At 37.1% G+C, this 23,183-nt stretch overlaps 2 protein-coding genes across 5 annotated transcripts; both read right to left on the bottom strand.

Moving 5' to 3' along the window:
- Positions 1–3,737: 3,737 nt before the first annotated feature.
- Positions 3,738–4,703, bottom strand: LOC120320356 (olfactory receptor 14A16-like). The gene has a single exon (XM_039369981.1). It carries the CDS (start codon positions 4,665–4,667, stop codon positions 3,738–3,740), a length of 930 nt encoding a protein of 309 aa, XP_039225915.1. The 5' UTR covers positions 4,668–4,703.
- A 4,187-nt stretch (positions 4,704–8,890) lies between these two features.
- LOC120320370 (olfactory receptor 14I1-like) lies at positions 8,891–11,467 on the bottom strand. 4 transcript variants are annotated; one of them, XM_039370005.1, is made up of 2 exons: positions 11,448–11,467; positions 8,891–10,001 (listed from the first exon to the last, which is right to left on the bottom strand). In XM_039370005.1, the coding sequence occupies exon 2, from the start codon at positions 9,988–9,990 to the stop codon at positions 9,049–9,051; it is 942 nt and encodes a 313-aa protein (XP_039225939.1). In that variant the 5' UTR covers positions 9,991–10,001; positions 11,448–11,467; the 3' UTR covers positions 8,891–9,048. The 4 variants fall into 4 exon arrangements, with proteins under 4 accessions (XP_039225939.1, XP_039225938.1, XP_039225936.1 ...); XM_039370004.1 differs by lacking the exon at positions 11,448–11,467 and adding an exon at positions 10,786–10,826; XM_039370002.1 differs by lacking the exon at positions 11,448–11,467 and adding an exon at positions 10,765–10,819.
- Between the last annotated feature and the right edge of the window lie 11,716 nt (positions 11,468–23,183).

Here is a 23,183-nt window from a genome sequence, read left to right as displayed (position 1 = left end):
ATGGTACGACCCCCTAGGTGGCAATTACTCCATGTCCTAGTGCATACTCATAGCGTCATCTCTTCTGAACACCCCACATGGCACGAAGGGGTGTCTGAACTGTTAGGGGCTGAATGCTTAATGTTAGCGGGCTTCCTCATTCGTAGTGAATGTACACCGATTCTCATAGTCGGGGGCTCTCAGGTTGTCGGTCATTCCTTTCCCAGATATTGACAAATCGTTGGGATCGGGGGCTCCTCCCCCCTCGATTTCCCTCTCTGGCAGATAAAAGATGTTGTTAAATTGCTTACTTCGTAATGGTCGAACACGTGCCTCCCATGCTCTCAGTGCCAAATACGCCAGGCACAGGTCTACATGCCAATTAATGGACTCTCCACCTGAAAGCAAGCCTCTTTGAGTAATCTGCCCCTTTTTGTACTATCACTGGCAATCACTCGTACACCGTCGAAATCGAACTTATGTCCGGATTCTGCCATGTGTGTCCAAATTTGGGAATACTGCTCCCCTCTTTTTATGGCCAGCCTATTGTCAAGCCCCCAAGGGCTTGGCATACACAGGGGGATGAGGGAGCACAATGGACACACCCCCAAGACGCAAATACGCAGAGATACCAGCAGCCCCCACCAAGGACAACGCCAGGCATGGACCCAGGGCTGTGCGTCTTTCCGACTCGCTGCCCGGTTCCGCCATGCCGGTCTGGACGGCTGTAAGCCTGCTTCCGGATTCCGGCCCCTCCGACCACCACCCGCTGCCGGAGCGCGCCTACCAGCTGCTACAGGGGCACGCCGACTTCCAGCACGCTGAATCCCAGCCGACGCCGGCATGCTGGGGAAATGCCGGCACACAAACACAGCAGCCTAGCAAGACAGTGTGTGACGAAGGAGAACGGAGAGGGCAGGACCAAAGGACCCCACCGGCGTGCTCAGGAAGGACTGGGGGTGGGGGTTACTTACTGGACGGGGGGAATCCAGGTGGGGAAAGGCAGATGATGGAAATAACACACAAGGACTGGGCGACCGAGCAGGGACATGCGGAGGCGGGACAGTGTCGGGGAAAGGAAGGACACAGGGGGAGGGTGGGGCATTTATTGAAGTTAGGCGGATGTCGGTTTGGGGCCAGGGGTGGGGACACAGGGTGTGGCACACAGTTATAGAGCATCGGAGAACTACCACTCCCAGTGCTGACTTCATTTCATCCTCGGAAATAAAGTAGTTGATGAGTTCGTTGTATACCGGCGTTCCAGTGCATTCTTTTCTCTCGTGGACGACGGCGGATACTCTTGACACCTATATTCATGGATCCTAGTTTTAACTCTTTTTGAGGTCTCACCCACATAATTGCTGGGGCAATCGTTACAACTGATCTTATATACGACCCCCAATTTTTCTGCAGTGGGGAGTGGATCCTTAGGTCTCATAATACTAGAACGTAGCATCTGATTGGGTTTATGTGCCACCTTCACATTGTAGGGTGCCAACAACCTAGCTCTGACCTCCGAGATGTTACTGATATAAGGGAGGGTGACACGGGCTACCTGTGATGGTAGCTCCTCCGTCTTTAAATTATTCGGGGGTCTGGATAGCATGCCATGGTGCTTAATAAACTTTGTTGGGTAACCGTTGTGTCTTGGGCCTGAGCCTTCGTCAACAACAACCCCCATTTCCCCGGATTCGGAGGCAGATGCGAACTTTGTCGAACCGGTCGTGGCGCAACACCACATCCCTTGCCCTTCTCTGTTTCTGAACGCGATCCGGAAACAGTGGACTTCTCTTCCCATCCCAGGTAACACTGACAAAAAGTTGTACAATGTTGCCAAGGATCTGGAGGAAGCTCTGGAGGTACCGGCCGTGGACGAGCCCTTAGGTCCCCTAGTATCGGCCATCACTATTTCTGGGGATTTTTCTGAGGCCCTTAAGGCCGAGGATCGCAAGTGCACATGTGGAAGAGATGTTTTCTTTCTTCCACTCTAGCTCTGGCTGTATTGCAGTGGGAGTCTATTCTCTTAAAGAGTGTTCTAATACCATGTGGGGGGAGGATGGGAGAGACCAACCTGGTGTGACGTTAAAACAGACACGCCCGAGAGTGCCCTTCGTCCCGGTTGCCCGGTTAGGACAGCAGGAGCTACGGGCCAATCCTCATAACGTTCTAGGAATTGTCAATGTTGAGAGTTGGGGGGATGGGGATGGCAAGTGTTGGAAGAGATAGTGGTGGTGAGATCATCAGACATATGGAGGAGGGGGGGCATTGGGTAGTGTGGGTGAAGGCAAGACACTTAGTATGGAGTCCCATGATAGGGAGGATGACAACGATGATGACAGAGATGAAAGAGGTGGAGGTGGGAAAAAGTCCACTGAGATGGAGCACCCCAGGGAAGGGGGTGAGAGGAGGAAACAACCCAGGGATGTGGAATGTGTGTTTGATCAGAGTAAGATGGAGAGTTCTCCTGGTTTACGGATAGAGGAGGAGGAAGGGGGAGTAAGTAGTAATATACGCATCGACCTGTATGAACCCTGACGATGTTGGCAGTGGCCAACGAAAGCTTGGTGTTTTTATTTAATTAAAACTTTTACAGTTTTACAATTTTTCCTGGTGATCACGTTGTTTGTTGTTTGATACGAATACATCTAGGAATCATTCTTTTATTTTTAATATTGTTATTAATATCTACATATATATACATTTACAGTATCTGGCTGTATTCCCTCTCTCTCTCTCTGTGTGTGTGTGTGTGTGTGTGTGTGTTTGTGTGTGTGTGTGTGTGTGTGTTTCTCTCTATGTGTGGTGAATATGTATGACATTTAATTTAATTTATTATGATTTTTATTCACTTATAACATAAAATATGAAAATGCAAAAGCAAATAGTAAGGAATAATGATAGGGGAAGGGGAAAAAGAAAAGTGTGGAAAACAGCGGCGGGGGGGAAAGGTGTTGACTTCCAACTCACTCTGTTGCAGTAAAATAAGGCATTGAATCTCAACTTTTTACATTTCTGTAATAGTGAGAACTAGCCATTTCTATATCAACAAATCAATCTAATCAATAAAACCCAAAATCATAGTATCATTTTTTCCACCTCAAGTATAAAGTCCAGAAGCGCTTTCCAAGCAGAAACAAAAGTACTTATATTCTTTTCTTTTATCAAAACAGTCAATTTAGACACCTCTGCTAATTCCATCAGTTTTTGTAGCCATTCATCAATGGTGGGAATCGAAACATCCTTCTATTTTTGTGCATAGAAACCTCTTCCTTATTATATGCTTGACCAGCACCTAAGGCAAGTGGAACTTGCTCTACCATCATCTTGAATCAAGGGCCACATGATTTTCTACTGGCTGTTCTCTGACTCATCTTTCATTTCAGTGGCCTTAGGAATTTTCCTGCTTCTTCTCATTTTGGCTTCTTTATCAACCAGTCATGGTTTCCTCTGCTGCATCTTTTGTCTATTCACCTCTCATTCCAACAGCGTATTTGGAAGATAAGAGCTTCTTTATTTGTTTACCTGCTGTGACTTCCTTTATAGTTCTATCTTTGGAAACCTGAAAGCTTGTAGGTGATTCTAATGTTTTAAACTTTGTTCCCCATTTTTTAAAAAATATCTGTGTGGACAGCTGAATAACATCTGACTTTGACAGTTGCATATAACATTATTTCAGTTTTAGGATCTTTCAATATCACAACATGAAACTATGTTGTCTAAGAATTTATGCCTAACTCTTCATACGTCTGCTACTAATTCTAGCTGATTAAAATGTGAGTCCTCAGACCCAAAAGTCTTGAAAGGGCAATTTTGATATCCTTGTTTCTAAAGCTATATATCAATGGATTTAACATAGGTGGAACAATAGAATACATGATTGTAATTGCAAAATCAAAGTGGGATGGAGTATCAGATGGAGTTCTCAGGTAAGCAAATGAAGAAGTAAACAAAAATAAGGAGAAAACTGTGAGGTGTGGGAAGCAAGTAGAGAAGGCTTTTTTTCTTCCCTGAACAGAAGGGATTTTTGAAACAGCAATAAAGATGTGTATGTAAGTAACAAAGATGAAGGCAAAACAACCAAATGCTAATGTAAAACTGAATATTATGCCAGCAATTTCAATTACAAATGCATCTGAGCAGGCAAGTTTAAGTAACTGTGGGATTTCACAGTAAAACTGATTGATTGCATTAGAACAGAAATGAATAGTAAAAGTTCCAATTGTGTTTAATAAAGCACTGAGAAAGCTGGCAATCCACACAGTGCCAATCATTTTGATGCAAGCCTTCCTATTCATTATCATCTCATATCGTAAAGGATTGCAAATGGCAACAAATCGATCATATGCCATGACCGTAAGAAGAGAAATATCACAATCTATAAGGAAGACAAATAAGAGAACTTGAGCAACACATCCAGAATAAGAAATATGCCTTGCATTAATAATAGAATTGACAACAGATTTGGGGACAATGAGTAAAACAGAACCAATATCTTGTAGGGCTAAGTTCATCAGAAAGAAGTACATGGGGGTGTGAAGTTGGGAATCAAAAGCAACTGCAAGGATAATGAGAATGTTCCCTGTTATGGTCATTAAATACAGAATTAGAAATATAGCTGTGTGCATAACCTGTAGTTCTCGAATTGTTGAGAATTCCAGTAGAAGAAATAAAGATGTATCATTATCCATTGTTTTGTCACAAGTATTGTAAACCTAGAAGAGAAGAGTGATTGGCTAAAACGTTTCTCTTGAGAACATTTGAATAGCAAAATCATATGTTCAGGAAAAATTAAACAAAAACATGCTTTTCTAAATACCAATTAACAGTCCCAAACAAATGCATCTTTGTTTTACTACTTCAGTTGTCTTACATTAATTTAAAGTTTAGGGTTTGTGGGTCTATTAATTTTATCAAACAGTATTCATATCTCATATCAGCTTTAATATTTCTGAATTCAAAGGCAGTGGAGAAACACATTTAAAATTATTTTAACTAATAAGTAAAATAACTTAAAAAATATGCATAGGTAGCATGGAAGTAAAATTAAAAGCTATAGGAACAAATTATTTCTCACCAGGTTAAGTATAGCTTCATGAAATTAATTAATCATATCATCTTAATAATCTTTAACATTTCTCTATAAATGGCCTTGAAGAGACTTCAGAGAAAGAAAAATGTCTTTTTGACTTCCCTGCATCTGACTCATAGGATAATCAAACATTTATAAAAATACATAGGATTCAGATTTCATAAAATTTGTATCCTACTGGAGTTCCTACTATGTAGAAGAGAAAACATCTCTGAAGAGAATAAAGATGTAATGTATGTAATCTAATAACACATACATATATAGATATCTGTATAATATGAATATATGAAGAAGAAGAAATGAAGGCAAAAGGGAAAATAAATCCTGCTCTAATTTGATTTTCAGTTATTAGGTATTGATTTTCATATATTCCTGGAAACTTTTGTATTTGTCCTTTGAAACTGGTCATTGTGTGTATACTTTCCACCTATAAATATTGGTTTTAAATGATTTTCTGAATCAGGGGTAGCTTTATCAAGTCTTCTGTGGCTAACCAAAGACTTTTTTAACACCCAAGAGGTCCTACATAGCTGATTAAAATGAACTCCAGGGACATTTTTCCCTCTTCACTTTTCATTTTTCATTGCTGTTCCTAGTTAACATAATAAACACTAAAATCAATATAATTCTAAAAGTTATTATTCAAGTTAAGATTAATATTTAGCCAATCATGCAGGAGACTATTGTATCTTCCTGAAGGCCAAGTTATTGCCTTGCATTTTATTAATATTTAAATCATCTTGTGTCTTTGTATGGCAGCACCATAAAAGCACTGAGATCTAAGCAGTGAGATCTATTCCAGCTTTTTCTGAAAGAAACACTCTCAACTATTTACTTAATACTGGGATCCATGAGGCATTGATCAGACCGAAGGTTAAGCAACAGCTCTTTATTGAGAGAACACAGAAGCAACTCTAACATCCGCTTGGCTTCTATTTATACTGGATTGCCAGTAGGCAGCAGCCAATTAATTTAAAGCACAATTTGCCGCCCAAAGTACAGGCTTGTAACTAACATACAAACAGTTAGGGACTTGATTTAAACATTTTCAGTTAACAGTTTATAACTGCCATTAGAAATTGGGTCAATACACAACAAAACCTATTACAGGTAATCTTCAACTTATAACTGATCACTTTATGCCCTTTTGCAGTTACAACAGAAGGGGTGCTCTATGGCCTTATGGTGCTTTAAGAAAAAAATCCAGGTAATTATATATGGTTATGTTATCCCCCTGCAGTCATACGATTGCATTTGGGTGAGTCAACTTTACTATCAGTCATAGGATTCCACAATCACATGAACATAATTTCCAAAAATTTTCTTCCAATGTTTAAAATATACATCAGTTGACAATATTGGTATTATTTGAAAAAAGGAACAAAATCAATAAAGAGAAGAATGAGGGTGACATGGTAGCAGTGTTCCAATATCTCAGGGACTACCAGAAAGAAGAGGGAGTCAAGCTATCCTCCAAAGCATCTGAAGGCAAGACAAGAAGCAATGGATGGAAACCAATCAAGGAGAGAAGCAACCTAGAACTAAATTTGCTGACAGAAAAATTAATCAGTGGAACAACCTGCCTCCAGAAGCTGTGAATGCTCCAACACTGGAAGTTTTTAAGAAGAGACTGGACAGGATATAGGATTTCCTCCTGGTTGTACTAGATGACCTCCAAAGTCCCTTCCAACTATTATTATTATTATTATTATTATTATTATTATTATTATTATTATTATTATTATTATTTAATATGGCCTTGAAGACAGGACTATGTTACCAAGAACAGGAGTTGGAACTTTCGGTAAAGTCTGTAAGATGGTTATAGTATTAATTAATTAATTAATTAAGTATTAATTCATTTGCCAAATATGTATTTAGTGTTGTATATATTGCACTGGCTATTAACATATGTATGTGTGTGTGTGTGTGTGTGTGTGTGTGTGTGTGTGTATAGCATGTATATCTATATGTATATAGACAGTATATGTATATACTGATATACATCCACAGGCTTATGACTGAAAAGATTAAATATATTTGTCCAAATAATTTGGGATTTTCAGTTTATGTTTTCTGAAGTCCATATTTCCTAATCTGGGCCCAGTGCTCTTCAACCTCTTCATCAACAATTTGGACGAGGGGATAGATGGGGAAATCATCAAATTTGCAGATGACACAAAGCTGGCAGGAATAGCCAACACTCCAGAAGACAGGCTTAAGATACAGGAGGATCTGGACAGACTTGAACACTGGGCACTATCTAACAAAATGAAATTCAATGGTGAAAAAAGTAAGGTTCTACATTTAGGCAAGAAATACCAAATGTACAGGTATAGTATAGGGGGTATCTTGCTCAATAGTAGTAACTGTGAGAGGGACCTCGGAGTCTTAGTGGACAATCATTTAAATATGAGCCAGCAGTGTGCTGCAGCTGTCAAAAAGGCCAACACAGTGCTAGGCTGCATTAACAGAGGGATAGAATCAAGATCACGTGAAGTATTAATACCACTTTACAATGCCTTGGTAAGGCCACACTTGGAATACTGCATTCAGTTTTGGTCACCATGATGTAAAAAAGATGTTGAGACTCTAGAAAGAATACAGAGAAAAGCAACCAAGATGATTAGGGGACTGGAAGCTAAACCATATAAGGAACGGCTGCTGGAATTGGGTATGTCTAGTTTAATGAAGAGAAGGATGAGGGGGGACATGATAGCAGTGTTCCAGTATCTCAGGGGCTGCCACAAAGAAGAGGGAGTGAAGCTATTTTCCAAGGCACCTGAAGGCAGGACAAGAAGCAACAGATGGAAACTAATCAAGGAGAGAAGCAACCTAGAACTAAGGACAAACTTCCTGACAGTTACAACAATTAACCAGTGGAAAAATCTGCCTCCAGAGGTGGTGAATGCTCCAACACTGGAAGTTTTTAAGAAGAGACTGGACGGCCATTTGTCTGAAATGGTATAGGATTTATTATTATGAGCTGAAAATGACATACTTTGCATTGGACATGGGAAGAAGCATCTTTAATTGTCTGTCCATTGAAGTCTCTTTTAACCTGTGCTTTTCTGACTGTATTAAGTCTGGGTCAATTCTGATTAGTTAAGATTCAAAGGAATCTTTGAAAATTTGAGTTATAAAAGGGATTGCTTCAGACTCAAGGGAGATTTTCATATCAATAATGGTTCAGGCTCCCCTACAGAGTAAAGTCATAGTCCTAGACTAAGTCAGTAGGTACTTTTTCAAGGTTTTGTGAATGCTGGAAATAGAAGGTCCATAGTATGTCTTTTTCTCATAAGGAAAGTAGCATATATAGATAGTTATCTCTATACAAATGTTTTGGGTGCATTAAAGAAATCCCTTTAGCCAAGGTTATGGATTAGAAGTCATAGTGGTGTTAACCCCATATTGCCTTGTGTCTGGTAATTAGAATTAATTTTACAACTATAAGTGATTGGGTTCAAAGAGAAGGGATTGTGGAAGATTAGGGTAGCAGGAGTAACTACTACAGCCTAATTTAAAGGAAAAGTAGAGAAGGAAGAGATCCAAGAGGAAAAAAATGGAATTTTCACCAACCATGAAGGTTTAATAGGAGAAGGAGAGCCTAAAAAAGAAAAGGCTGAATATGGATAAAGCCTGAGGAAAAATTGAAAGGAAAAGTATTCTCAAGTGGCAGGTTAATATACAACAAATCCAGAAGATGGAATCTCCCTTACAACCATGTTGTGATTACAATTATTCTGGAAAAAAAACTATTTTTTGTATGTACAGTATGACACAAACATTTGAAAACTGCAACTCAACAAACATATACAAAAGTGCAGAATTTTTATATATTTATTGTTACATTTTTATTTAAGAATGAACAGGTTAACATCCTTTGTTTTATACAAAAACAAGTATTTTAACCTAAAGGAGTATGAAACTCGATAGTAGAATTCACATTAAACCCGTCTTTCATATTTTATTCTCTGCTATTACATTGTCCATTTTCTAATTCCCAGAGTGAAAATTTTTGAAAGAGCAATTTTGATGTCCTTGTTTCTCATGCTGTAGATTATTGGGTTTAACATGGGTGGAATAATGGAATAGGTTATTGTAATAGTAAAATCAAAATGTGATGGTTTGTCAGGTCGAGGAATCAGGTAAGCAAATGAGGAGGCAACCAAAAATATGGAGAAAACTGTGAGGTGGGGAAAACAAGTAGAGAAGGCCTTTTTCCTTCCCTGAACAGAAGGGATTCTTGAAACAACAGAAAAGATCTGTGCATAAGTAATAGTGATGAAAATAAAGCAACCAAATACTAATATCATAATAAATATAATATATCCAAATTCAATTACATATATATCTGAGCAGGCAAACTTAAGTAATTGTGGGATTTCACAATAGAACTGATTGATTGTATTAGAGCAAAAATGATTAGTGAAAGTGCCAATAGTATGCAGCCCAGCATTGATGAGGCTGACAATCCATACAATGCCAACCATTTTGTTACAGAAGTTTTTGTTCATTATCATTTCATAATGCAAAGGATTGCAAATGGCAACAAACCTATCATATGCCATGATAGTAAGGAGGGCAATATCACAACTCATAAAGAAGGCAAACAAGAGAACTTGAGCAACACATTCTGAATAGGAAATATACCTGATATTCATTGCCATATTGAAAACAGCTTTGGGAATAATGACTGAAACAGAACCAACATCTTGCAGAGCTAAATTCATCAGAAAGAAGTACATGGGGGAGTGAAGGTGGGAATCTAAAGAAACCACAGAAATGATAAGAAAATTGCCCATTATTGTCATTAAATAGAGTACCAGTAACAAAGTTAAGTACATAATCCGTATTTCCCATAACTTTGAGAATTCCAAGAGAAGAAACTCTGAAGTATGATTATCCATTTCTGGTCTCATATATGATAGATCTGGAAGATAAAATAGAAACTGTTAAAATATTTCTGATTCATTTTATGTTTACATACAAAGTTGTATACTTTCAATTAAGAGTTCATTAAAATTATCCTTCAAAGTTATTGAAGAGTTTTAATAGAAATTTGCATACCTGCCCTTACATTATGATGTTTTTTCTCTAAATTTGGTATATAAAGTATTGTTTAGTAGATATTATATTAAATTATATTATATTAAGTCAGAATATCAGCAAATAGCCCGAGCCTGCAAAGATGAAGTGAGGAAAGCTAAGGCTCATAATGAACTAAGGCTTGTGACCAAAGTCAAAAATAACAGAAAAAAGCGTCTTTCAACATGTAAAAAACAAGAGAAAAGTGAAGGAAATGATTGGTCCATTAGTGGGTGAAAGTGGAAAGAAGGTGACAAGCAATAGGGAGAAAGCAGAACTATTTAATTCATTTTTTGCATTTGTCTTTACACAAAGAGAAAAAAACAGACCAACCTATCAAAAATAGTGCCATAAAAAACAGAATAGAAACACAAGAAAGGCAAGAAAATGGTAAGTGAGCACCTGTCCAGCCTAGATGAGTTCAAATCACCAGGACCAGATGGATTACACCCCAAGGTTCTCAAGGAACTGGCAGATATGATCTCAGAACCACTAAATATACTTTTCAAAGATCCTGGAGCACCAGGGAACTACCAGAGGACTGGAAAAGAACAGATGTAGTTCCCATCTTCAAAATAGGGAAAAAATGGATCCAGAAAATTACAGACCTATCAGCCTGACCTCAATACCTGGGAAGATTCTGGAAAAGATAATCAAACAACGAATCAGCAAACACCTAGAGGCAAACAAAGTCATTACTAAAAACCAACATTGGTTTGTCAAAAACAGATCATGCCAGATAAATCTTTTTTTTTAATTTAATTTTTATTTTTTTATTTTTCCAAACACTCCCCCATATATGTACCGTGATATTTATCAGATGTTAACATACGTTCTTTTTACATTCTTATTACATTACATATAAGATATTTTTAATAAAGTGAAATAAATACATACACATGACTTTTGGTGTTGCTCATCCATTTCCCCTTTCACTGTATCCACACTCCTTCTTCTCTACCTTCTTTCTCCCTTTCTTCTCTTTCTTCCCCACTTCCCTTTTCTTACTCTCCTCTTCTCTTTCCTTCACCACTCTCCTCCCCTTTCTCCCCACTTCTCCTCTTCTCCTCCAACCTTCCTACTTCCTTCCCTCCTCCTTTACTCTCCTCTCTCTCCTCTCCTTTCTTCCCTCTCATCCCTCTTCAGATATAATTCAGGGGTAATGTCCAAGCTACTCCTCTCTCCAAATTTCCCTATCTGTATTATATACAATAAGATTAATTTTCTCTTACATTAATACTTCTATTTATCTAAACTTTTTGGTATATACTTCTATAAATATTTATACAACCTCCAGTTATTCAATACTGTGTCACTTAGGTCTCCCTCCTTATCTGCTCCTTCTTCTTCCATCTAAATTGATGTTAACTATCTTTTAACTGTATTCTCTTTTCAGCCAATTATAAAAAGTTCCCCAGATTTCATAGTAGTCTGGCTCTGTCTTATTTTTAATTATCATTGTTAGTCTATTCATTTCTGCACATTCCAGTATTTTCCTAATCACCTCTCCCTCTGGGGGGGCTTTCAGTGCTTTCCAATTTTGCGCAAACACAATCCTGGCTGCCGTAATTATATGAATAATTAAATATGTTTTCTCTTTATTGTATTTCCCTGGTAGAATACCCAACAGCAATATTTCTGGTCATAGTTCTATATGTTATTGTATCATCTTTTCTATCCATGTTCTAATTATATTCCAATAAGTTTTAGCTTCTACATATGTCCACCACATATTGTAGAAGGAATCTGGTATCTGATGACATTTCCAACAGTTCATAGACCTGTCCTTAAACATTTTAGCTAATCTTTCTGGAGACATGTGCCATCTGTAAAACATTTTGTACATATTTTATTTATACGCAGTCACCATTGTCAATTTATAGTTTGTTTCCCATAGTTGCTGCCATCTATCTAATTCAATCATGTATCCAAAATTCCTTGTCCGTTTTATCATTGTCTCTTTCACTTGTTCCTCCTCTAACTCCATATGTATAGATAACTGTACATTTTTAATCCATTTTTCTTCCGTTCCTGTGAGTATTTCATCTAACTCTGTTGTCCCCAAATTAACACCATCTATTTTAACATCTTTTTCATATCTAGATTGTATTTGCATTCTCATGTACCAATCCATCTTTATTCCTTCTTCCTCTAATTGTTGTTTGGTTTTCAACTCCCCCATATCTGTTAGTAAGTCTTTATATCTTATAATATTTCCCATGTTAAGCATATTGGGGTGTATTAGCACCTCCATAGTTGAGAGCCAATTTGGAATCTTCAAATAGTGCTTTCTCTTTACTTTCTCCCAGACCACAAATAAAGAATTCCTTATTTGGTGTCTTTGGAAATAGCTATGTATTCTGTTTTTTCCATATCATATGAAAGCATGCCATCCCAACTGTAAATCATGTCCCTCTAATGTCAATAATCTTGTATTTCTCAATAAGATCCATTCTCTCATCCATGATAATGATGCAGCCTGATAGTACAATTCCCAATTAGGTAGACCAAACCCACCTCTCAATCTTGTATCTTGTAACATTTTTAGATTAATCCTTGCCTTTTTTCCCTCCAAATATATTTCAACATTATTTTATTAAGCCCCTCAAAATATTTCTTATCTAATCTTATTGGTATTGTTGAAAACAAAAACAATAATTGTGGTAATATATTCATTTTGATTATTGCAATCCTTCCCATTAATAATAGTTGTACATTTTTCCATTTATCCAAATCTACTTCAATTTGTCTTTTCAATTTATGATAATTATCCTCTTTAATTGTTGTGCATCTTGCTATCAGGTAGATCCCTAAATATTTTATCTTCTTTACAATCTGTATATCTAATTTTCCCACTAGTTCTTTTTTTGTTTTGTTTTTCAGTAATATTTTTTACTAACATTTTGGTTTTATCTTTATTAATTTTCAACCCCGCTATCTCACCATATTTTTCTATTTGTTCTATTAATATAGGTCCTGTCTCTAATGGTTCCTCCAAAATAAATACTAAATTGTGTGCAAATGCTTGTAATTTATATTCTCCCCTCTTAATTTTCATCCCTTTTATGTCATTATTCTGTCTTATATGTCTATTTAATACTTCTAATGTCAGAACAATAGTGGAGATAGGGGACATCCCTGTCTTGTTCCCTTCATAATGTTGATCTTCTCAGTCATATCTCCATTTATCATTACTTTGGCTGATTGCTTATTATAAATTGTTTTGATTACATTTATAAATTTCTCCCCAAAATCATAGTCTGTAATTGGCTTATCATGAATTGCCAGTTCACACTGTTGAATGCCTTCTGTGTGTCCAGGAACACCAATGCTGTCTGTTTCTCGGAATGTGTTTCATAGTATTCTAATGTGTTCAATACAATTTGCATATTGTCTCTAATCTGTCTTTTGGGTAAGAAGCCATTTTGATCTGATTGTATAAATTCATTTAAAATTTTTTTAAGTCTTTCCACCATTATTGATGCAAATAATTTATAGTCCACATTCAGTAGGGAAATCGCCCTGTAGTTCTTTATTTTCTGTGTTTTCCATTTCTTCTTTTGGTATCAGAGTAAAAAGAGCTTCAGACCACGAATCTGGTATCTTAGCTTCAGAAAGAAGTTCATTATAAAGTTCCAACATTACATTGCCTAGTACTTCCTGCAAAATCTTATATAGCTCTGCTGGTAGTCCATCCAGTCCTGGTGTTTTACCATTTTTTTTTGTCTGTTGATTGCTTCTATTAATTCCATCATTGTTATTTCCCCTTCTAATAACTTTTTAAATTTCTCTGCATGCCAGATAAATCTTATTGCATTCTTTGATCAAGTGACAAAATTAATGGATCAGAGGAATGCTGTGAATATAATTTACTTGGACTTCAGTAAGGCATTTGATAAAGTAGATCACAACCTACTACTCAATAAGATAGAAAAATGTGGGTTAGACAGCATCATCACCAGATGGATTCACAGCTGGCTGATCGACTGTACTCAGAGTGTGTGGTCCTCAGTTGAACTGCATCTACATGGAGGGAAGTGTGTAATAGGGTGCCCCAGGGGTCTGTTCTGGGCCCAGTGCTCTTCAACATCTTCATCAATGGTTTGGACGAAGGGATAGATGGGAACTCATCAAATTTGCAGACGACACCAAGCTGGCAGGAATAGCCAACACTCCAGAAAACAGGCTTAAGATACAGGAGGATCTGGACAGACTTGAACACTGGGCGCTATCTAACAAAATGAAATTCAATGGTGAAAAAAATAAGGTTCTACATTTAGGCAAGAAAAACCAAATGTACACATATAGTATAGGGGGTATCTTGCTCAATAGTAGTAACTGTGAGAGGAATCTCGGAGTCCTAGTGGAAAATCACTTAAATATGAGCTAGCAATGTGCTGCAGCTGTCAAAAAAGCCAACACAGTGCTGGGCTGCATTAACAGAGGGATAGTTCTTATAATATTTCCAAGAAGATTACACAACCAATTGTAGCATACTTCAGTGACCCTGAGGGCACAGACAAACCACAAATGGCTTCAACTGCTCTAAGAGAATGCTAACAACCAGATGACTGAAAAGAAACACAAGCCTGGACTTCCAGTTTTGCACCGTAGCACACAGCCATGCGATTGTGGAGCTCCTCACCCCATAGCTAGTTTTGCCCTACCAGGGGATCCTAAATGGGTCTAAAGTCACCCTGGAGAGGCAACGAAGAAAGAGGGGTATTCTGATGATCACAGAATGGCAGTGATCATTCTGCTTGATCCAGAGAAAGTCCTCCAACCTGACAGGAGAAAGGCTGGCTACACTTCACTGACCAGCCCAAGCTACTAGCAGCCGATGTCCAAAGTCACTAAACAGAATAATGGTGAACATTCTCTGTCCTATTTTATATCTGATTTCTTGAAAAAGATCCCCAAGAAGCAAAAATCCTCCCAAAGTGAGAAGTGACTACACCCCCACCCTCTCATAGATGGAAGCGGCAAATTCAACTCTCACATGGGACAAAAATATATTGAAATGAGGTTAAAAATACTACAGTCTGAATAAATTTGAAAATTAAGAAAACTGCTAAAACTTCATACCTGAAAAAGTATTGAAATTATATATAAAATAATAATAATAATAATAATAATAATAATAATAATAATAATAATAATACCAAGCCTTAAGAACAAATGCATACAAAGTCAAAATTGAGAAGACAGCAACAGACAGTAAGTGCCACCTATGCAAAGAAGTTGAAGAAACAGTGGACCACTTGGTAAGCTGTTGCAAGAAGATTGCACAAACTGATTACAAGCAGCGGCATGACAAAGTAGTAACAATGGTGCATTGGAAGATCTGCAAAAAATATCATTTGCCTGTAAGCAAAAACTGGTGGGATCATAAAATAGAGAAAGTCATAGAAAATGATAAAATTAAACTGCTCTGGGACTTCAGAATTCAAACAGACAAGCACCTGCAACATAACACCCCAGACTTAACAATTGTCGATAAGAAAGACAAAAAAGTCTGGATAGTGGACGTGGCAGTGCCTGGAGATAGCAGAATAGAAGAGAAAGAACTGGAGAAGATAACAAAATACAAAGACCTACAAATAGAAATAGAAAGACTGTGGCAAAAGCAAGCAAGGGTAGTACCAATAGTCATAGGCTCCTTGGGTGCAATCCCAAAACAACTGGAGCACCACTTGAACACAATTGGCATTGACAAATTCGCTATTAGTCAATTGCAAAAGGCGGCCTTATTAGGAACTGCTTCCATCCTGCGACGATATCTGTAATACCATCATACATCCACATCTGCCTATCCCAGGTCCTGGGTAAGGACTCGATAGGTAGACAAAATGCCAAATCCAGTCTGAACATCTGGCTGACTGTGCGATGATCGATAATAATAATAATAATAATAATAATAATAATAATAATAATAATAATAATCCAGTGAGGCACTACCTTGACGTGGTTGTGGGGCTTGTGTACTCTGAGGAAGATGAGAGCTATGCCAGAGGTTCAACCATACTGGACAGGTCTCATCAGAGGAGTCAGACAAAGAGTGTCTCTCCCATAAAAAATATGGTGAGACGTAAATTTCAGAATGCCATACCGGCTCGGACGTCGCCCGGGTTAACAAGGTCCGCGCTAGATATTGGAGTTCCTGGATATCTGGTGAAAAATGGGTTACAGGACTCAGGACTGTTGGCTGAGCAACCAGGGCCAGCAGCTGCAGAACTACTGGAAGAAAAGGTGTTTACCCGTCGCAGATACACAGTGATGGAAAACAAAGAAATAATGATCTGTTACTACAGATCAAGTCCAACAAGACGAGGATATCTAAAACGAATGCACCAATTCTGGAAAGAACAACATCCAGAATCAGAAATAACAGAACAGAGACTAGCAGATCAACGCCGATTTATAACACGAAATAAAGTATTTACAGAAACAGAATTGGACGAACTGCAAAGGTTTACCCAGGGCAAAGAAATCAAAGCCTTACCAGAAGTAATTCAGAATGTAGAGGCAAACCAGGGGGAGTTGGCAGTGAAGGAATCCAGTAGAGATATACAACTGTTCTCATTTGGAAACCAGGCACCTCTTCCTCAGGAAGAACAAAACCCTCTAACTAAAGAAATAAAAGAATTGAAACAAAGAATAACTGAGCATCTAGAACAGCACAAAAACAACAGAATAAGGCTGCCTGCATTGAAGCTTGTTCCAAAGAAACAGCTAGCACAAGCATTAAAAGATGCAAATACTGCAATAGCAAGTATAAGCACCAATTCACTGCAAGAAACAAACCAATTAATGTACAGCACAGCTGCAGTTATAACAGAATACCTGGGATGTAAAATCAACAAAAAAGAAAAACAAACAAACAGTGCACCACAAAAATGGAAGGTTAGACTAGAAAATAAGATCAGCAAGTTAAGATCACATGCAAGCAAGCTAGAACAGATGAAAGAAAAGAAGCTGAAGAACAAGAAGACCAAAGAATACCTAATCAAGAAATACCACTTAGAAACAAGGAAGATCAAGGAAGCACTGGAAATAATAAAGCAACAAATAACAGCTATAGCCAGGAAAATCAGTAGATATGAAGCTCGAATTGCAAACTATAGGCAGAACCTCCAATTTCAATCCAATCAGAAACGTTTCTACCAATCCATCAATGGAGAAACTGCAAGGAATCAGTCAGTACCTGACAAGGAAGAAACAGTGCAGTTCTGGAAGCAGATATGGGATAACCCAAAGAAATACAACAAGGATGCGGCTTGGTTAAAAGAGGTGGATGCAAATAAAACAGAAGTTGAAATGAAAGAACTAGTAATAACAACAAAAATGGTAGAAAAAAGAGCAAAGAAAATCAAAAATTGGTCAGCACCAGGTGAAGATGAACTGCATGGGTTTTGGTTGAAACATCTAACTGTTATACACCCACTCATTGCCAAGCAATTCAACAATATACTACAAGGAGGAGAAATTGAAAAGTGGCTAACAACTGGGAAAACCTACCTAATAATGAAAAATCCAGCAAAAGGGGCAACACCAGGTAACTACAGGCCAATTACCTGCTTACCAACAACTTTCAAATTACTAACTGGTGTGGTAGCTGATGCAGTACAACAGCATCTAGTTGAAAACAATCTCTTTCCACCTGAGCAGAAAGGAAACCGCCCCAATAGCAGAGGAACAAAAGATCAACTCCTAATAGACAAAATGATCTTGGAAAACTGCAAGAGAAGGAAGACCAACCTGAATGTGGCATGGATTGACTACAAAAAGGCATTTGACTCTCTGCCACATGATGGATAATCAAGTGCCTAGAAATAACAGGAGTAAGTAGAAACATCAGAAAATTTGTGCAAAGATCGATGGCACAATGGAAGACACAGTTGCAGATCAATGGTGAGAAGCTGGGAGAGGTTAATATCAAGAGAGGAATATTTCAAGGAGATTCATTATCACCATTACTATTTGTTATTGCACTGTTTCCTCTGTCAACAATACTGAATAACTCAGGACATGGCTATCAAACATCAAAAACATCTGCTAGACTATCCCACCTCCTTTACATGGATGATCTGAAGCTGTATGGAAAAACATCATCTGAAATAGAATCGCTGCTCAACACTGTCCGTATATATAGCCAAGATATTGTAATGGAGTTTGGCTTGGACAAATGTGCCACACTTACTATCAAACAAGGAAAAATAGTGAAAACTGAAGGAATCAAGATGCCCCACGAAAATAACATTAAGAGTCTGGATGAGGAAGAGTACTACAAATACTTGGGTATCCTTCAAGCTGACAACATCAAGCACACTGAAGTCAAGAAAAAGATTAGAGGTGAATACATCAAGAGAGTGAAGAAGATCTTAAAATCCAAACTCAATGGAGGAAATACCATAAAGGCAATCAACACCTGGGCAATCCCAGTCATTAGATACACAGCTGGAATAGTGGACTGGACTCAAGCAGAACTAAAAGCAATGGATAGGCAGACCAGAAAAATAATGACAATGAATCATGCCCTTCATCCACGCAGTGACATTGATAGACTTTATCTACCAAGGCAAATAGGTGGGCGTGGAATGCTACAAGTACATCAGATGGTTGAAGAAGAAAAAATGGCTTTGGAAGAATATCTGAAGAACAATGATGAAGATGCACTGAAATTAGTATATCAGGAAGGCTTACTAACTACTGGAGAGACCAAACTGGCCTACAAGAAAGACCAAATGAAGAACAGAATAGAGGCATGGGAAGACAAAGCACTACATGGCCAATACATTAAAAAAATAGCTGGGAAAGCAGATAATAATAAAACCTGGCAATGGCTAAGAGCAGGAAAATTGAAGAAAGAGACCGAGGGACTAATTCTGGCTGCACAAGACCAAGCCTTAAGGACAAATGCATACAAAGTCAAAATTGAGAAGACAGCAACAGACAGTAAGTGCCGCCTATGCAAAGAAGCTGAAGAAACAGTGGACCACTTGGTAAGCTGTTGCAAGAAGATTGCACAGACTGATTACAAGCAGCGGCATGACAAAGTAGCAACAATGGTGCATTGGAAGATCTGCAAAAAATATCATTTGCCTGTAAGCAAAAACTGGTGGGATCATAAAATAGAGAAAGTCATAGAAAATGATAAAATTAAACTGCTCTGGGACTTCAGAATTCAAACAGACAAGCACCTGCAACATAACACCCCAGACTTAACAATTGTCGATAAGAAAGACAAAAAAGTCTGGATAGTGGACGTGGCAGTGCCTGGAGATAGCAGAATAGAAGAGAAAGAACTGGAGAAGATAACAAAATACAAAGACCTACAAATAGAAATAGAAAGACTGTGGCAAAAGCAAGCAAGGGTAGTACCAATAGTCATAGGCTCCTTGGGTGCAATCCCAAAACAACTGGAGCACCACTTGAACACCATTGGCATTGACAAATTCGCTATTAGTCAATTGCAAAAGGCGGCCTTATTAGGAACTGCTTCCATCCTGCGACGATATCTGTAATACCATCAAACATCCACATCTGCCTATCCCAGGTCCTGGGTAAGGACTCGATAGGTAGACAAAATGCCAAATCCAGTCTGAACATCTGGCTGACTGTGCGATGATTGAGATAATCATCATCATCATCATCATCATCATCATCATCATCTTTGCTTTAAAAGTTGGGAAATGAACAGTGACATCTAGTGGAGGATTAGGAAAAAAACTATAGCTGCATTTATTCAGAATTTGGCAAGTGGCCCAGAAATAGAAGAGAAAAAAAACAACCCAGCTAGGAAAAAAGCATTGAGCTATCTACTACAGAGTGAAACTATATATATTTAGAAACTGCTGGAATTATAAATACATTGACCTGCATTATTAAGTTTAAGAACTGTTTGCAGAGAACGAAAAACCTTGACCTTTGGCTAATCTTCTAAAGTGGAATTCTGGAAAGCTTTCAGATGGTTAAATATTTTGGACTAAAATCTTGGCTGGCTGATAATTATAAGATCCCTAAAAAGAAGAACTGTTACAAAATACTATTTCAGTGGTGACTTGATAAATTGGAAACATATTGGATTATATATAAAAAAACATATATAAATATAAGAACTACATAATACTTGGTTGTTTGGATTTTAAGACAGGCTGGTTTGATAAAGCTAATTAAAGAGACTATGGTACCAGTGAAAAACTACTTAGAGGGGGGAGATAAAATGGATGCTGTATATTTATCCAAAAGTAATAGAAAACCACATCCAACATCTCCTCTTGAGGACCTCAGTTTGGAAATCAGAGATCTGCAGGAAAAATGACTCAAGACAAAGCAAACACATTCCAGGAGAAAATATATGCAATGCTGTGACAGATTCAAATGACAATTGTCTTAAATCATGATGAGATTAGAAACAACTTTGATAATATAAATGAACATATCTCTAACTTAAACTTACAATTAAATAATGCTCAAAAAATGTCGACAAAGAATGAACAAACAAATCAGATAATAGAATACAAATCAGAGGAAAGTGACTCAAATATGGAAGCTACAAATGAAGAGAACTACAACTTAATACAAACAAAAGGAAATCTGCAAAAATTTGGTACAACAAAGGAAATTAAAAGGATGTTTTATCTTCCAGAACCTCAAAAAAAAAAAAAAAAACTGGTGGAGAAAAAAGAAGATTTAATAAAATGGATTACAGAGCTGTCAGGAAAATCATCAAAATGAATATTCTACTCAACTTGTCTTTTTTTATACCCAACAACATCCACAAAAATACAATCTAGCAAGCTAAACCTACTGATTTGGAAAGTGACCTGGCAAAAGAAGAAGATTAGAGTTAGAGTTAAGAGATGTGATTCAGCTTACCAGATGGAATACTATATGACTAAACACTTGTTTGAATACGGTTAAAAAAAAGTTTGGATATAAAGAGGTCCTATAGTAAGATTACTAGATGGTGTACTATATGATTAAATACTTGTTTGAATATGGCCAAAAAAACAGACAAAGCTTGGACATAAAGGGGCCCTATAGTAAGAGGAATAAGATATATAAGTAATATAATACTGTTATAATATATGAAATGTAAAAATATTGAGACGGTGTATTTGAATGAAAAGTTTGGATATTCAAAGGTAACTTTGAACTTTGAAAAAATCATGACTAATGAGTGGTTGGAATATTGAGGGGAAATTAAGCTTAAATAAGAACCTTGAAAACCAGACATATAACGACTTAATAAGATGACTTCTATAAATACAATTGAAACATAAGCTGATTAGAAAAGATGTTATAAATTGATGTTATTGTTATATATATAAATACTAGAAAAATATTTATACTCAACTTTGTATGTGTTGAATGTATTAAGAATTATATTTGTTTAATGTAGACAAAAGGAGACTATTACCGGAAGAAGAGAGGATCAAGAATATATATTATTAACTAATACATTGATCAGTTATAGAAATTAATCACTATTGATAGTTTTTAAATATATGAACCCGGACAACACACTGTTCACTAAGCACTAAAGATTGATATTGTAAAAAAAATAAATAAAATATATATATTTTTAAAAGAAACAAAATCCTTTCATTCCCACCACCATCACAATCCTTTCGTCCCCCTGTCATCAGAACTGAGAAAGCTTCTTAAATGAGAAGCAAAATGTTTTCTTCTTCTTCCTCAAGGAAAAAAAAAACAGCCCAATTGCCTTTGAGCAAAAAAGCACCTTTGAGATAGCTATGACCTGGATGACTAAGAATCTGCACATACATTTATTACATTCACTATTCCATATTTAATAGGAAGTATTTTTATTTGTTGTGAACTAAGAAAAATAAAGGCAGTTCTCTAAAGATCACCAAATTATCAAAACAAAACAATCTTTCACAAACATTTCCACACTTGTGTACAATTAAAAAAATCATGCTGAGGCCAAATTGAGCCAGGAATCTCATTATGTTGTATTTTACATATAAATACACTTTTGTAAAATAATAGAACTGTAGGACTCCAGAACTAGGCAGTGAGATGTCTTTGCCCCTGCTTTCCTTGAAATAAATATCAATGGATATGTGCAATTAAAAGTTCATTCCAGGAAATAATGGGGTGAGACTATTCTTTAGTGATGAATTCTTCAGTAACTCTCCCTTTTTATGATCTTATAATCCCATAATTCAGGATAGAGTTGGAACAACTGGATGGAGCCGAGCATTTACTGGCCGGATGACTTTCCTGATGTCTAAGCAGAGTTCACAGTAGATATATATATTTTTTCTTTGCATCCTAGGAGAGATACATCTGCTGCTGCCTAGGATTGAACTCAAGCTTCTGAATGGGAGGAGAATATCTTCACTACTAGCCCATCGCACTAAAATTCTAAAATTCTTTAGTAACTCTCTTATACTTTAAAAGGGTTGGGTCTGAAAGCATGGTCTTAAAAAAGCCTTCTTCCTCCTTTAAATTTAAAGGAGTGGGGAGGACTCTTCATTCATTCTGCAGATCTTGCCTTCTCTCCCTCCTCAACAATCTGTAATTTTTCCACAGGACAAAGTCTGTAGTTGACCTTTCTTGTATTAGAGGCTTCATATGGAACCCAAACATTCAGCTTTAGAAGCAATTGCTATTACACATATTTTATACACCTACCTAAGTACTGTATGTTGCAATGCATACACTGTAAACTATATTCTTTTTTTTAAATAAAAGTTTTATTGTTTTTTTTTCATTTTTCACAATAGCTTAAGACACAATGTGGTGGTCAGAGTGTCAAATCATTCAAGAACAAAATCATATACATATAGCTCAAATTAATTATAAACAATTTCCTCTCTTTAAGGAATAATATTACTTATTAAAATTAATGCAATTTTAGATAAAATTCCATCAAACAAAAATCCTCAATCACCTTGCAATTATAATAATCTATATCCTGTTTTAAACTTTACTAATTACAATTGTCATATTCCAGTTACATTTCAATAGACATATAATTGGGATTTCAGGTATC

Source organism: Crotalus tigris, unplaced genomic scaffold (assembly GCF_016545835.1).
Source record: "Crotalus tigris isolate CLP2741 ecotype Arizona unplaced genomic scaffold, ASM1654583v1 scf7180000021329.891317, whole genome shotgun sequence".
In the NCBI taxonomy this organism is placed as follows: Eukaryota; Metazoa; Chordata; class Lepidosauria; order Squamata; family Viperidae; genus Crotalus; species Crotalus tigris.
Note: the sequence above shows the minus strand (reverse complement) of the source record. Positions and strands in the feature narration are given on the sequence as shown.

Coding starts and splice junctions, on each gene's coding strand:
- LOC120320356 (XM_039369981.1), bottom strand. CDS start 4,667: ATGGATAATGATACATCTTTATTTCTTCTACTGGAATTCTCAACAATT.
- LOC120320370 (XM_039370005.1), bottom strand. CDS start 9,990: ATGAGACCAGAAATGGATAATCATACTTCAGAGTTTCTTCTCTTGGAA.